At 34.9% G+C, this 17578-nt stretch overlaps 1 protein-coding gene across 13 annotated transcripts in view; it reads right to left on the bottom strand.

Moving 5' to 3' along the window:
* Positions 1–17578, bottom strand: part of METTL25 (methyltransferase like 25) — a 130555-nt gene that overhangs the window by 43418 nt on the left and 69559 nt on the right. For all 13 annotated transcript variants that reach the window (XR_007402216.1, XR_003133380.3, XR_007402215.1 and 10 more), the window contains one exon: positions 16315–16388. Coding sequence is in view for 1 of the 13 variants with exons in the window: in XM_025439428.3 (XP_025295213.3) it covers positions 16315–16388 (74 nt within the window). In the remaining 12 variants the exon portion in view is untranslated. The remainder of the gene's footprint in view (positions 1–16314; positions 16389–17578) is intronic.

Raw genomic sequence — 17578 nt, 5'->3', positions numbered from 1 at the left:
TGCCTCCAGCTTTCTTCTTCTTTCTCAAGATGGCTTTAACTACCATTTCATACAAATTTTAGGATTATTTTTTATTTCTGTGAAAATTTCCACTGGAATTTTTATAGAGATTGCTTTTGGTAGTATGTCATTTTTACAGTATTAACTGTTCCAATCTATGGGTATGGAATATCTTCCCATTTATTTGTATATTCTTCAATTTCTTTCATCATTATTTTACAGTCTTCAGTGTACAGGTCTTTTACCTTCGTGGTTAAATTTATTCTTAGTTATACATCTTGATGCAGCTGCAAATGGGATCATTTTCTTATTTTCTCTGACAGTTTGTCATTAGTGTATAAAACCTTAACGATCTTTTGTACATTGATTTTATATTCTGCAACTTTCCTGAATTCATTTATTAGTTCTAACAGTTTTTTGGTGGAGTCTTTAGGGTTTCTCTATAAAATCATGTCATCTGTAAATAGTGAGTTTTACTTACTTCTTCCTTTCAAATTTAGGTGCCTTTTATTTATTTTTTCTTGCCTTACTTCTCTGGCTAGGAATTCTAATACTATATTGAATAAAAGTGTGAGAGCAGGCATTCTTGTCTTATTCCTGCTCTTAGAAGAAAAGCTTTATGCTTTTCACTATTGAGTATGAATATTAGATGTGAGCTTGTCATATATGGCCTTTATTACATTGAGGTCCATTTCCTCTATATCTACTTTGTTGAAAGTTTTTATCAAAAATCGATGTTTAATTTTGTCAAATGTTTTTTCTGCATCTATTGAGACAATCATATGAATTTTACATTTCATTTTGTTAATGTGGTTGACGTTAGTACCCTTACTGGATAGAGATTCCAATCAAGTTAACCTTGATTTACAATGCTAATAAAAAGATCTGTGCAATGCAAATATTAAAAATACTCCAAAAAATGTAAATTAAAAAGAAGCACGGGATAGTGTAAATACTTAAGGACCATGAATTTAGTCCTAATCCGAGTTTTTCAGGCTGTATGATTTTAGGCAAGCTTTTAACCACTTATATCTATTGTGGTTTCATTTTACATTATCCTGATGACTAATTAAGATTGAGCACCTGATCCTATGTGCATTGAGTGTCACTTTGTGAACCTACCTGTCCAGTCTTTTCACTATTTTTCTTTAACAGAGGTTAATTTTTCCACAAATTTGTAGAAATTTCTTGTGTATTTTGGCTATTAATCTTCTTCCAGTTCTAGGACTTGCAATTAGTTTCTATACTGGTCACTTATTCTAAGGCATCTTCTGAAAACAGAAGATCTTAATATTAATGTGATTGAGAGGTGCCTGGGAGGCTCATCAGTTAGGCATCTGCTTTCAGCTCAGGTCATAATTCCAGGGTCCTGGAATTGAGCCCGGGAGAGGGGAGTCTGAGGAACTGAGGAGAGGAGTCCACTTATCCCTCTCCCATTGCCTTTCCTCCTTCCTTACTTTGTGCGCTCTCTCTCAAATAAATAAAATCTTTAAAAAAACAATAATGTGATTGAATTTTCAATCTTTTAAGATTTTCAGGTTTATATTTGGTTTGAGAAATCCTTCCCCTATCTCTAGGTCATAAAACTATTCTTCAACACTATCTTCTGAAAGTACTGTACTATTGCCTTACATAGTTAAGTTTTTAATCCATTATGAATTGACTTTTGTGTTGTAAAGTAGGGGTTCAGATTCATTTAATTTTTTTGTGTGTAGTGAACAGAATAATGGTCCACCGAAGATGTCCACATTCTAATCTCAGAATCTCTGCATATATTATATTACATGGAAAGAGAAATGAATATTGCAAATTAATTAAATTTTATAATCTGCTGACTTTAAAATTGAGAATCCTGGATTATCCAAGTGAACCAAGATAATTTCAGGGATCCTTTAAAGTGGAAGAGGGAAATAGAAAGGATATCAGAATTACAGAAAGATTTAAAGATCCTATGCTGCAGGATTTGAAGACTGAGGAATGAACTATGAGCTAGAGCCAGAATATATAGGGTGCCTCTAAAAGTTGTCAAAGGTAAGGAAATGGATTATCCCTTGGAGTCCCCACAAGAAATGAAGTCCTGAAGATATCTGATTATCGCATAGTGAAACCCATTTTGGGCTTCTGACCTCCAGCGGGCTAGATAGTAAATTTATGTGGTTTTAATCCACTAAATTTGTAGTAATATGTTACAGCATCAATGGAAACCAATACATTGTATAGCTGTATAAGTATTGTTCTAGCACTATTTAATGACTACTCCCTCTTTTCTCTAATGATCAAAACCCGTATGACAAAAGGTTTGTTCTGCACTATTAGTTCCACTAGCCAATATGACAATCATCTGAATCATTATAGTTTAAAAAAAATGCTGTTATTTGGTGAGACAAGTCTCTCAACTTTGTTTTTCTTCTTCAGTAATGTCTTGGCTTTACTTGCTAATAATGTAGCTTTCTCATGTATATTTTGAAACAACTTACAAATTCCATAATACAAACACTAATACACTTTAGAGATATTCATTAAATGTACTGAAGTGCAACAATCCAGCAATCACTTTGTGAAGAGCTGGTATTTTTTACAATATTAAATCTTTTTATCCATGAACATATCATATTTGTCCATTTATTTAAGAGTTCCTTCTCAACTAGTAACATTCAAAAAAAGGCTCCTATGTTCCAAAAGCGTATCAGTTTTTAAGAATGGCCTCAGTGGTACAAGAACTTAGCTGTCCCAATACTAAATTATCATGTTGGTTAACCCTTAACTCTGGTACCTGGTCAGGTACCCCCATAATACCTTTCTAGATTGCTCCACCAGGTTTTTTTCCTCCTGATTTCTCACCATCTCAAGTTAGCAGAGACCGAGTCTCTTAGTTACTTTTCTTGCTGTTTTTGAGGACTTTTGTCCTAACATTTAAAGGTTTATTTTTTCCCTCTTCTTATTAAGTACATTCATCAATATGCTTATCCAGTCAACTGGCATTTAAGAATGGACTAGATTACTGTAGCATAAGACAGTTTAATAGATGCAATAATAAATGTAAGAAAGTTCAGAGATCCCAAATCAATGTTATCATAGTCCTCCTCTCTAGTGTATAGTCTTCAACTATATTTTTCAGCGCATCTCACAGATTTTGAGACTGCACTAAATGCCTCTGTTATTACTATTCAGTCAAACAGCTTCTTTCAGTCCAATTGGGTATGAGGCCATTTAGTTTTGAGTTCTGGGTATATTCAGAATGACACCATTTCTAGGTTGATGACAGCCAGAATTTTTATGGAAACATGCACCATGTACCTTGTCCAAGAATAAGTGCCTAATCTCCTGTACATTTCTTAACACTAGTCACTGATCTATCAATGATAAAAGCATATGTCTCTGTCTTTTTAGGTGCCTTCTTATTCTTCTTCTAGACCAAGTGAATATATTGTTTTCTCCCTATTAGAATTATTTTGCTAGTTCTACATTCTCTTACCATTCTTTTTGTGTCCACAAACCATAAAGTTTTTAACATACACCACTAACTTATACAAAGTCCAAAGAAAATGATAACTTTTTCAAGAACAACTCAAAGGAATTAGAACATTTTATACATTTTACTGTTTAATTCTCTCTGTATTTTAAATTACACAAAATTTTGCTTTCATAGTTTTACACTATTTTTAGATTAGCTCATATTTACTCTTCCTATTACTTTAGGACTTTATTATTTTTTTTAGAGCAGTTTTAGGCTCACAGCAAAACTGAAAAGAAGATTGAGAGATTTCCTGTATGCCCCCTCTCCTACACATACATAGCCTCCCCCACTATCATCTTACACCAGATTGGTAGATTTGTAGCAATTGATGAACCTACACTGACACATCATTATCACCCAAAGTCCACAGTTAAGAGTGTACTCTTGGTGTTGTACATTCTACAGGTTTTGACAAATGTGTAATGACACATATACACCATCATGGAATCACCCAGAGTAGTTTCTTGCCTTAAAAATCCTCTATGCTTCACTTGTTCATCCTTCACCCCACCCCAAGCCCTGATATTTTTATTCTCCCTGTAGTTTTGCCTTTTCCAGAATGTCATATGATTGGAATTATAAAGGATTTTAAGATTGGCTTCTTTCACTTAGCAATATATATTTAAGTTTCTTCCATGTCTTTTCATGACTTCATAGCTTTTTTTTTTAAACTTTGAATAATGTTACACTGAATAAATGTACCACAGTTAATTTATCCATTTTCCTACTGAAAGATATCTTGGTTACATCCAAATTTGGGAAATTATGAATAAAACTGCTATTAACATCAGTGTGTAGGTTTTGTATAGACAGAACTTTTCAATACATTTGGGTAAATACCATCAAGCATGATTGCTGGATCATATAGTAAGAGTAGGTTTAGTTTTATAATAAACTACCAAACTCTTCCAAATTGGCTGTCTCATTTTGCATTCCCACCAGCAGAGAATGCAAGTTCTTTTTTTTTTTTTTTTAAGATTTTATTTATTCATAGAGACAGAGAGAGGCGGAGACACAGGCAGAGGGAGAAGCAGGCTCCATACAGGATGCCTGACGTGGGGACTCGATTCAGGGGCTCCAGGATCACACCCCAGGCTGCAGGCGGCACTAAACCGCTGCGCCACCAGGGCTGCCCTGAATGCAAGTTCTTATTGTTCCATATCCCTGCTAGCATTTAGTGTTGTCAGTGTTCCGGATTTTGGTATTCTAATAGGTGCATAGTGGTATCTCATTGTTTAACTGCATTTCTCTGTAATTTCTCTCTTCACTTCTCTGTGGGGTTTGTGTACTTCTTATTTCTTGGACTCATGTCTTTTTTTTTTTTCCAATATTGGAAAATTCTTAATATTGCTACTGCTCTAATTGCTCTCTCCTTTTTTTTCAAATTGCAACTAACAAGTATGTGAAGCCTATTCACTGTATTTTTCATAGCTCTTAGTCTTTCTTTTGTATTCTCCATCTTTCTGTTTCTTCATGCTTCATTGTGGGTTTTCTTCTGACCTGTCTTCCAGTTTACTAATTCTTTCTTCAGCTGTGTCTACACCGCTATTAATATTACCTACTGATTTCTTCATTTCAATTATTTCATTTTTCAGTTGGAGGATTTTCACTTGGATTATTTGTTTATATTTTGGTTCTTTGACAAAATATTTTGTCCAACATACATTTTAAATACATTTTTTAACAAAAATTTTTATTTTATGATAATTGTAGATTCACATGCAATTGTAGGAAAGCAATTCAGAGACTGTTATTCCCTTTATCTAGTTTCCTAAAATGTTTCATAATGTAACATCTTAGAAAATAATAATACAGTATCACAACCAGGGTACTGATATTGATGCAGTGAAGTTAGAGAATATTTCTATCACTACAAGGATCACTCATGTTGGTGTTCTATATAGGCACACCTAATTCTCTTCCATCTCACTTTCTCCCCCAGAAACAACTAACCTCTTCTCCATTTCTATAATTTTGTTACTTCAAGAATGTCATGTAAGGGCACCCTGAGTGGCTCAGCAGTTTAGTGCCGCCTTCAGCCCGGGGTGTGATCCCAGAGACCTGGGATCGAGTCCTTCATCGGACTCCCTGCATGGGGCCTGCTTCTCCCTCTCCCTGTGTCTCTGCCTCTCTCTCTGTGTCTCTCATGAATAAATAAATAAAATCTTTAAAAAAGTCATGTAAATAGAATTGTACAGTATATACCTCTTGAGACTTTTTTTTCACTCAGCATAATTTTTGTAGTTTTATCCAGGTTATTGTATCAATAGCTTATTCCTTTTTATTGCTGGGTAGTATTCCATGAAATGGATTAGCACTGTTTAACTACCTGTTGGAGGGCATCTGGGTTGTTTTAAGTTGAGAGGCTACAAGTAAAGCTGTCATAAACATTCATACACAAGCTTTGTATGAAGAAAAGCAGCCTCTGTTGACACCTTGTTAGTGCTAGGACTTCCAGCTTCTCACATTGTCTCTACTGATGCTGTGGTAGGGGTGGACTTGTAACTCCTGGGCAATGATGAAAATTCTGACTTTCTACCAGGTCTTCTCTGATGCCACACTGGTGGGGAGAGAGTGTAACCTTTTTACTGCTGGGTGGACAGGAAGTCCAAATTCCCACATAGTCTCTGACACTGTGGCAGTAGTGGTGGGGTGCTTGTTACCACTTGGTGGGAGAAAATCCTAAGTTTCCTACTTGGCTTTCTTTGACACCCCTTCACAAGTGCTGTTTAGGAAATTTCTTATAGGCTGGCAAGGATGGAAGTCTAGGCTCTCCACTTATCCTTTGCTGGCATGGTGGGGGGTGAGGATTTGGGTTTTGGCTGCAATATGGTAGGTTTGTCAAAGGTTTTCCTGTGCCTCCCTCTTTCCTGGTCCTTTGGCTAGAGAAAGAAGGTGTTTTATTGGGTCTTTTTTTTTTTTTTTTTTTAATGTACCAAATAGCATTTCTGGATTGCAGTTTAATTCAGCTCCAATACAAAGTTTTTAAGGCAAAAAGAAAACCCAGGGAACTCCCACTAATTTGTTCCTTAGGTCCTGAGATCTTGTGCTAGTTTGCCTGATTCTCTTTTCCTAGGTATTTGTCGTGTAAACTTTGTTGTGAGATTATTTGTTTTTGTTTTCTTTTTTTGCATTAACAAGTACTTTAATATTTAATTTTGACCTCAACAACATACAGTGGCCTGTTTTTTCTAAGTGTCTTAGAACAGGATTCACTTCAAATCTGAATAAGCTAATTTCGTAAGATAAATGGTAACATTCAAGTACCCACATAAACACAGAATTTATCTTTTTTCCCCCCTAGTTTTATTAGAAAATAACTAGAATACAAGTTTAAGGTATATGGCATGATGGTTTGATTTCCATATATTATGAAAGGATTATCACATAGGCTCAGCTAACACCCATCATCTCATATAGAAACATCTTAAAAAAGAAAAAGGAAAAAAAATTCATTAGGATGAGAACTCAGGATTTTCTTTTAATTTTTCTATATATGTCATATAGCAGTGTTAGCTACAGTCATTGTGTTGTAGATTACACCCCTAGAATTTATCTAATAACTGCAAGTTTGTACCTTTTAGTCACCTCCCTCCAATTCCTCATGCCCCCACCCTCTGCTCCTCGTAACCACAGGCCTGATCTTTTTCTATGAATTTGATATTTTTGTTTATATTTGCTTTTGTTTTGAGATTCCACATATAAGTGAGATCATACAGTATTTCTCTTTTTCTGTCTTATTTCACTTAGCCTAATGCTTTCAAGTTTCACCCATTTTGTTGCAAATAGTATGATTCTTTCATTTTTTAATGGCTGAATATTATTCCATTATCCTTCATCCACTGATGGACACTTAGGTTGTTTCCATATCTTGGCCATGGTAAATAAGGATGCTATGAACATGGATGGAGGTGCAGATATCTTTCTGAGTCAGAATATTCATTTGCTTCAGATGTATTACCAAAGGTGAAACTGCTGAATCATCTGGTAGTTCCATTTTTTATTTTCTGAGGATTCTCAATACTGTTTCCAACAGTAGTTGAATTTATAATTCTACCTACAGTGCACAAGGGTTCCCTTGTCTCCATATCCATGCAACATGCTAGCTCTTATCTTTTTGATGATGGCCATTCTAACAGGTGTGAGGTGATCTCATTGTGGTTTTCTTTTTGTAAAAAGTTTTTATTTATTTATTTGAGAGAGACAGTGTGTGTGCATGCACGAGCAGAGGGAAGGACAGAGGGAGAGGGAGAGAGAGAAATTCAACCAGACTCTGCACTGAGCATGGAGCTGATGCAGGTCTTGATCTCACAATCCTGAGATTATCACCTGAGCCAAAACAAAGTCAGATGCTTAACTGACAGAACCACTCAGGCAGCCCAATCTGATTGTGGTTTTAATTTTCATTTCCCTAATACCTAGTGATGTTGAGCATTTTTTTCATGTACTTGTTGGCCTTTGTCTATCTTTGAAATGTCTATTCAGGTCCTTTGCCCATTAAAAAAAAATTTTGTTGTTATCCAGTTGTAGGAATTCTTTATCAGATAATGGTCTGCAAATATATTTTCCCATCCTGTAGGGTATTTTTCACTTTGTAGATTCCCCCCCCCCCCCGCCCCAGCAGAAACTTTTTAGTTTGATGTTGTCTCATTTGCTTATTTTCTATTTTGTTGCTTGTATTTTAAATGTCACAACAAAAAAATCATTACCAACACCCATGTCAAGGAGCTTTATTCCTATGTTTTGTTTCAGGTTTCACACTTAAGTCTTTAACCCATTTTGAGTTAATTTTCATGAGTGGTGTAAGACATGGATCCAGGTTCATTCCTTTACATGTGAATAGTCAATTAACCCAGTAAGATTTAATGAAGAGACTCTTTCCTCCACTGGGTATTCTTGGCTCCTGTGTGAAATATTTGTTGATTCTATGCTTCAATTTATTTCTGGGCTCTCAGGTTTGTTCCATTGGTCTACTGGTCTATTTTATGCCAGTATCATCCTGTTTTGATGACTACAGTTTGAAATAAGGAAGTGTGATCTCTCTTGCTTTGTTCTTCATTCTCAGGAATTTTTTGGCTACTCAGGGTCTTTTGTGGTTCCATATAATTTTTAGGAGTGTTTTTTCTATTTTTCTTTTCAATATCATTGGAATCTTGATAGGAATTACACTGAATCTAGATGGCTTTCCGTAGTATTTACATTTTAACGCTATTAATTCTAACCCATGAACACAGGATAACTTTCCATTTATTTACATCTTCCTTGATTTCTTTCATTAATGTCTTGTAGTTTTCAGAGTAGAGATCTTACATCTTCTTGGTTAAATTTATTCCTATTTTATTGTTTTTGATACTCTTGTACGTAGGATCAGTGTAGTTCTTAATTTGTTAGAGAATAGAATACTGATATTTTTACGTTAATTTTGTATCCTGCAACTTTATTGAATTCAGTTTCTTTCATTGAATCTTTAGGATTTTTTATATATAAAATCACATCATCTCCAAGTAGAGGCAATTTTACTTTTTCCTTTCCAATTTTGATTCCTTTTATTTTTCTTGCCTAACTGTTCTAGCTAGGACCTCCAGTACTAATTTAAAAAGAAGTGGTGAAGAGTGGGCATCCTTCTTTCAATCCTGATGTTACCAGAAAAGCTTTCTACCATTTACCACTAAGTATGATATTAGTTGTAGGATTGCCATTTATTATGCTGAGATAAATGCCTTCAATGCTGAACTTGCTAAGAGTTTTATCATAAATAGATGTTGAATTTTGTCCAATGCTTTATCTGTGTCTATTTAAATGATCATGATTATTCCATTCTATTAGTGTATCACATTGACTGATTTGCATATGCTGAGCTATAGTTATATCCCTAGGATAAATGCCACTTGATTATGGTGAATGGCTCCTTTAATGTGCTACTGAATTTGGTTTGGTAGTATTTTACTGAGAATTTTTATATCTATACTCATCAGGAATATGGGCAGGTAGTTTACTTTTCTAGTAGTGTCTTTTTTCTGGTTTTGGTATCAGGATAATGCTGGCCTCATAAAATAAGTTTGAGAATGTTCTCTCCTTTTGATTTTTTGGAAAAGTTTGAGAAGAATTGATGCTAATTCCTCTTTAAATGTTTCATAAAGGAGTGCTTGGAGGACTCAGTCAGTTAAGTGTCCAACTCTTTGTTTTGGCTCAGGTCATGAACTTGCAGTCTGGCTCCACGCTCAGTATGGAGTCTACTTAAGATTCTCTCTTTCCCTCTCCCTTTGCCCTGCCCCCTAACTTGTACTTATGCTCATGTGCTCTCTTTCTAAAATAAATAAATCTTTAAAAATAAATGTTTCTTAAACATCACCAGTAAAGATAGTTGGTCCTGGAGTTTTCTTCATTGAGAGGTTTTGATTACTGATACAGTCTCCTTACTAGTAATTAGTGTATCCAGACTTTCTGGGTTTTTTTCTGATTCAGTCTTCATAAATTGTATGTTTATAAGAATTTTTCCATTTTCTAGGTTGACATATAGTTGTTTACAGTTGCCTCTTTTGAACCTTGAATTTTTGTGGTATCAGTTGTAATGCTTCCTTTTTCATTTATAATTTTATTGATTTGGGTCCTTTCTCTTTTTCCCTTGGTTATTCTAGCTTAAATTTGTCAATTTTGGGGGTGCTTGGGTGGCTCAGTCAGTTAAGCGTCTGACTCTTGATTTTGGCTCAGGTCATGACTTCAGGGTTATAATATCAAGTTTCAAGTCAGGCTCTGCACTAGGCACAGAACCTGCTTAAGATTTTCTCTCTCCCTCTCCCTCTCCCACCCCCTATCCTCATGCTTTCAATCTCTCCCTCAAAAAAAAAAATAAAAATGGTTTGTCAATTTTGTTTAAGTTTCAAAGAACCAACTCTTAGTTTGGATAGTCTGTTTTTACTCTTTTTCCGTTCTCTATTTCATTTATTTCTGCTATAATCTTTATTACTTCTTTTCTTCTAATATGGGCTCAGTTGGCTCCTGAGTTTATAGTACCTTAAATCAGAATTAGGGCATGTGGGGTCTTCTTTCTTTCTTTCTTTCTTTTTTTTTTTTTTTTTAAAGATTTATTCATTCATGAGAGACAGAGAGAGAGAGAGAGGCAGAGACACAGGTAGAGTGTGTCTCAGCCCATCCCGCACTGGGCCGGAGGCAGCGCTAAACCGCTAAACCACCCAGGCTGCCCTGTCTTATTTCTTAATGCAGGCATTTACCGCTAAGAACTTTCCTCTTAGAACTATTTTCACTGCATCCCATAGGTTCTGGTATATGTTGTATTTCAATTTTTATTTGTTTCAAGAAACTTTTTAATATCTTCTTTGATATTAATTTTCGTAGGTTTGTGAATTTTCCAGGTCTCAAGTTGATTTCTAATTTCATGCCACTGGGGTCATGCCACTTGGTAGGATTTCAATCTTCTTGAATTTGCTAAGTCTCACTCCTTCCTAGCAGTGAGACTAGGAATTTGCTAGTCTCCTAGCAGATGATCTACCCTAGAAAGTGTTTCATATACATTTGAGAAGTATGTGTATTCTGCTATTATTCAATACAATGTTCTGTACATGTCTGTTAAATCCATTTGGTCTAGAATGTTCAAATCTGCTGTTTTCTTATTGATTCTCGATCTGATCTAGCTAGTGTTGAGATCCAGCTAGTTATTCTTGTATTATTATTTATTTTTCCTTTATAGCTCTGTTAGTTTTGGTGCTCCAATGCTGGCACATAAATATTTACAACTGTTAAATCTTTTTGGTGGATTGGCCCACCTTATCAATGACCTTCTCTGTCTCCTTTTACTATTTTTATTTTAAAGACTATTTTATCTGCTCTAAGTATAGCTACCTCTGCTTCTTTTGGATTACCACTTGCTTGAAATATCTTTTTCCACCCCTTCACTCTTAGTATATGTATCTTTAAGGTGAAAGTGAATCTCTTATGAGCAGCAATTTGTTGGATTTTGTCTTTTTTAAACATTCAACCACTCTGTTTTTCAATTGAAGAATTTATTTATATTTAAAGTAATTATTAACAGGTAATTACTATTGTCATTTATTAACATTTTATTGTTGTTTTGCAGACATTTTATGTTTGTTTTGTTCCTTGTTTTTTCTTCTGCTATCTTTTGTTTTCTTTTGGTATCTGCATGCTTTGACTTCTTAATTATGTTCTTTCATGCAATTGTTACAGTATTTTCCCTTATGATTACCATGACACACATCTTCAACTTATAACCCCTATTTAAAATTGATTAATTTCAATAGAAATAATAAAACTTATCATTTTTATTTCTCCTCCTCCTTAGATTTTATTATTTTTGTTACAATTAAAGTTTTTTTATATTATATAACTAGTAACATTACCATATAGTTGTGGTTATTTTTACTTTTTTTTTAACTTTTAACTTGGAGTTCTAAGTGAATTATGCACCTCTATTACTATATTGCAGAGTATAACTATGACTATATGTTTATCATTATCAGTGAGAGTTCTGCTATATTTTTATGATTTAGCTTTTCTATACTTCCATTCAAAGAACTCTTATTTAGCATTTCTTAGGAGGCAGGTCTAGTAGCAAAGAACTCCTTCAGCTTTTGTTTAGAAAAGACTTTATGCCTTCTTTGTTTCTAATGAACAGCTCTGCCAGGTATAGAACTTTTGTTTGACAGTTATTGTCTTTCAATATTTGCAATATGTCATTCCATTCTCTTCAGGCCTGAAGTTTCTGCTGAGAAATCTTATGGGAGGCTATAACTTCTATGTAACTCCTCTCTACTTTTGTTGCTCTTAAAATTCTTTGTCCTTGACTTTTGACAACTTAATCACATGTTTTGCTGTAGTGCTATCTGTGTTCAACCTATATGAGCTCTTTTGGATTTCACGGAGGAGCATGTCCTTTTCTTTGACTAGGTTTGAGAAGTTTTCAGCCACTGTTGCCTTAAATACACTTTTTGTTCTGGAATTCTTATAATATTAACATTGTTTCTTTTCATTGTGTTCCATTTTGCCATAGGCTTTCTTCATTCCTCACTTTGTCCTTCTCTGATTGGGTAATTTCTAACGTCTTATCCTCTAGGTCACAGATTCTTCCTACTGTATGGATGAGTCTACTTTTGAAACTCTCTACGGAATTATTCAGTTCAATTACTGTACAGTAGACCCTTGAACTCCATGAGGTTAAAGAGCATTAACATCCCACAGAGTTGAAAATCCGTGTATAACTTTTGATTCTCCCAAAACTTAACTACTAGTAGCCTACTGTTGACTGAAGCCTTACTCAAAAACAGTTGATTAAAGTATATTTTATATTTAAGTGTATTTTATCCTCTATTTTTACAATAAAGTAAGCTAGAGAAAAAATATTAAGAAAATCATAAGGAAAACACATTTACAGTACTGTTCTGTATCTGATAAAAAAAATCTGTGTATAAGTGAATTTGTACAGTTCAAACCAATGCTGTTCAAAGGTCAACTATACTTTACAACTGTAGGATTTTTTTTTTTTTGATGGCTGCTTTTTCCTTGTCAAAATTCTCATTTTTCTCATATACTGTTTTCCAAGTTTTACTTGTGTTTTCTTGTAGTAGACTAAATTTCCTTAAGAGGATTACTCTGAATTATTTGTTGATCCTAGATTTCCATTTCTTTAAAGTCAGTTATTAGAACTTTATTAGTTTCCTTTGGTGGTATATTTATCTGATTTTTCATGATCCTTGATTTCTTATGTTGGTATCTGAGCACTGAAGTAACTGGGCTCCTCTACCAAACTTCACAGGTTTTCTTTGATAGAGACAGTTCTTTACCAGTTAGCTCAATTTGGGTTTCTGGATCTGTCTACTGGTAACATCCACAGGTAGCAAGGACTGCCATTATGGTCTATTTTGGGGTGAGACAACTGTTTAAGCTCTAAAGATGGGGATGGGGAGTGTGCCTCTGTTTGAGAATAGTTGGATAGGAATGTTGGCTTGGTTCTTTACTTGAAGGCAGCTATAGAACTAGTTCCATGACTGCCTGAATTCTCTAGTCATGCTTACCAGATGTTTAGTACTGGGTCCTATATTCAGTAGTATATGGGGCTATGAACTAACTTCTTTGCTCTGGCAGGGAAGCAGGATACCCAAGGCCTGTATAGCTCATTGTTTGGGGACCCAAATAAGGTCAGAGTGTGCACTGAACTGCACATGGTCAGGTGATGTCACTGGTTTTGTTCTGCAGATAAAGGATGATATAGGTGTGCTTTCTGTTCAAGTCCCACTATAAATAAGTAGGGCTGTTGAATGGGCTATGCAGCAGACGAGCAAATCCACCAGTTGGGATTATTACTTGGGCACTACAGGTATGAACTTAGTCTGCCAATATCGATGTGCTGATTACTGCAAGCCCCTTCTCCCTTCTCCTTATCAGTCAGATCCTCAGTGGTTGAGCCCCACAGACTTCCCTGCAATACCTGTGGGGCAAGATTAGAGTATGGACTTTCATAAAGTAATCCCCAATGCTGGTTGGGGGCTGGCTGTACCCCCTAGGTTCTTTGCCCACTGGAGGAACCAGAGGCTCAGGGGTGACCACTTCCCGTGCTGCTGAACTGGCCTGAAGGAGAAGCAATGTGGTCAACATGTAGCTGTTTTTCTTGCCCTTCTGATGTAGTCTGTTTGGCCTCTGAGGTACAGGTAGGTGCTTCAGCTTTATCCCCATTTTCTAGGATTCTTTTAGTGGTGTATTGTTTTTGAACAGCTGTTAGTTGTTTTTGTGAGCAAAGTCAGGAACAACCTATGTTGTCATCTTGGTGAAATCACTCCCTGCCCTGTAATTCTTAACTTTCTTGATAGGTGTCTGATGTTCTTAAACCAACTAAAAACAAATACACACACGTGTCCACACACCTACACCCACCCCTTTCATGTTTTTCACTTTTCTCAGAAGGAGAGTTGGTTCTAATTATCTAGTCTGCTGTTACTGGAATTGGGTTTCTATCACTGTCTTTTTCTTTTGCACATGGTATCCCGACTAGAATACAAAATATTTCTGTGTGGACAGTATATCCTATGCATCCAGAACCTAACAAGCTGCCTGTCATACAATAAATTAATTGCTGGACTGAAAAAAATAACAATGTGTAAGTCTTGGCAACTAATAAGAATATGTGGCCTGACAATGGAGAAGAATAAGATTAAATATGACTAAGATTTCTAAAGCTTGATAATGGCCCTGGCATTTCTACATATTAAAAAAGAAGTCAAGAGAAGAAAGAAAGAAGACTACAATTAATGGGAAGTTAATTTTAGTTTTTGCATATACTAAATTTGATGTAAGTTACTTAAGTGAAAGTAGAGGGAATGGACACCTGATTCAAGATATTAGTTGTGAGAGCAATTCATAAGAGAAAGAGGAAATATTAAGAGACAGGAGCTGAGTATAAAAATGTTAGAGAATATCTACCCATATGCAGGAGATAAGTAAGAAGAAGAACCTTTCAGTAAGTACATGACTGTGCATAGTAGGAAAAAGGAACTCAGAATGCAACTTAATGGAATATAAGGAGGAAGAGTTTGGAGTGAAAATAATTACCTACATGGTCAAATGTGGCTGAAAGGTCAATCAGGCTGTGGAATGAAAGAAGTCTTATAATATATCTACCTTCTGAGTAGTAAAAGAAGGCAGGAACATGGAGGGCTGGAGAGTGTTTAAGCAAGAAGAAAGATTCAGAAAAGAATGGAGATGATTTTAAGCTGTCATTAGGAGAATTAAAAACTTTATAAAGAGATGAAGTCTCAAAAGGGGCAGGCAGTCAATATTTGAATGAACATAAATTTGCAAAATTATGTGACTTTTTTCAACAAGGTTAGTAGCTTGTGGTGAACTCAAGAGAGGGAGCTAGTTTTCAGAAAAGCATGAGAAATTCACTTATAGACAATTTTGAAGATTGGTAAACATATGGAGAAGAGCATGGAGTCTGCAATTGATTTGGGAGTTACTGAAACAGAAATGATAGTTTAAACCAATGGTATATGTGGTATTATATGTCATAATTTCTATCAGTAAAAAAAAAAAAAAGGTTATTTTCTCTCTTACAGAGAAATAACAACTACTCAAAATAGTTTCTATCTCAGTTAATAAGTGTGGATTCATTTTTGAGAACTTTAAAATTGTCCTATTTTAACTTGAAGAATAATCCTATTACAACCAAATGGTTATCAGAATCCTAAAATTATAATTAGCAAAAGGGTATTCATAAAACTTGCCAGAATTGCAAATGTATGCTTGATTACAGCAGTTACTGAACCAATATTATGAACAAATTCTCCTATCCCTGCCTGTCTGAACAATTAATTATTTGGAAGAAAACGAAAACAAAGAAAACAGGCAGGGCTACTATTTTATACCAGCATCACAATGGTCACAATTGTTTATGATCGATTTCTGTGCTCATTAGTTAAGTGTTTAGACTGTACTGGTTGTGAAACATTTCAAATACAACTCTTGCTCATATGATAGTATTATATTTACTGAATTACTTATATGTAACCTTTTAGTACTTCTCAAATTCTGAATTACAATCGACACAGACCAGAGTTAGTTACATTAACTCTTCAGGACAAAAAGGATCATTAGAGCCCTCAGTTTAATAATGATTAATCTAAGATACAGTTGCTGCATACTTCTTTGTTACTACTGATATTATGCTCAATTTCAAAGCTTTTTCTACCAGTAACAATGTTCCTGAATAAATTCACCTGGGCTAAAAGTCACTTCACTTTAATTTTATTAAAATAAAATTCTCATACCATTTGGTGATGCCATAACATTCTTTAATAATATCCTGAAGGACGGCTCGATAGAAGAGTGATTGAGTAGACAGCTGAAAAAAATGTATATATATATGAGCACAAAAAATAAAAATAAAAAACACAAATTGAATCAATACTAGAGAGTCAGGCCCATCAGTGAATGTTAGAAACCTGACTTTGTTACAAAACATAGAGGGCACTTTAAAAATTTTTCCATACTAAGTTCAATTGTTACCCTGAGGCCAATACTCAGAAAGTAATTCTGCATCAAAATAGAAGAAACTATAAAAGAAATGGTAATGAATGAGGACAAAAATGCAAAATCAAAGAAAAATGAGCTAATGTCCCAAAAAGAGTGCTGTTCAGTTAAAAATGTAGAAATAAACTTTCATGACCAGCCAAATCAGCTTTGGAGCCTATAAGAGAGCAGTCAGGTGTAATACATGCGAAAGAGAAGAGAACATGGATTTGTTTCTGACAGTGAACAGAAATAATATCACTTAAGATTCAAACCTGGAAAGAGAAGGTTCTATTCTAACCAGGACATTCTAAAAATATGTCTTTAGTCTGAAGGATCATGGCGTTGGCTACTGTAGAGTTGAAAAGGGCATGTTTTTTGTCCTTTGGAAAGAACATAGGATCAGGTGTCCATGATGGTTTTCCAAAGGAAAGAAGGTATGGCTGGAGAGAGGCTCCAGTGAAAAAATGATAATTTCAAAGAAGTAGAAGGTAAAAAAAGGTACTATACATAAAAGAAAACACTTCACTAAAAAAATGGAAGTGGTACTCAAACTAAGAAACTATAAAAATCACCCAGACTCTACCCATATCCTCAAAGACCTCTTAATATTGAGAGTATAAATAAATCCAACATGAAATACAAAATATTATCAGCAACATCCCTGCTCCAAAGTTATTATGAAAAAAAAAAGAAGAAGAAGAAGAAGAAGAAGAAGAAGAAGAAGAAGAAGAAGAAGAAGAAGAAGAAGAAAAAAATGAGCCAGAGTGGAGGGAGGCCAACAACACTGAGTAGTTCTGAGAAGTCTAATAAGGTGAAAACTCAAAACCGCAATGACTGGTAAAGTTTTAAAGACAGAGTTCAGTAGACTGGATATATTGAGCTATCCTTTTGTAACTTCTATTCTCCTTCAGAGCACAGAATTGTTATTTTCATCTGTTTTTAACTGAAATATATTTGGATTCAGATGGAGTTTAGCACAAAACAAAATCTTGCCTGTGTGCTCAGACAGAAAACTTAACT

This window comes from Canis lupus, chromosome 15 (genome assembly GCF_003254725.2).
Source record: "Canis lupus dingo isolate Sandy chromosome 15, ASM325472v2, whole genome shotgun sequence".
Classification (NCBI taxonomy): Eukaryota; Metazoa; Chordata; class Mammalia; order Carnivora; family Canidae; genus Canis; species Canis lupus.
The sequence above is the reverse complement of the archived record's forward strand: the minus strand, read 5'-3'. Positions and strand labels throughout refer to the sequence as shown.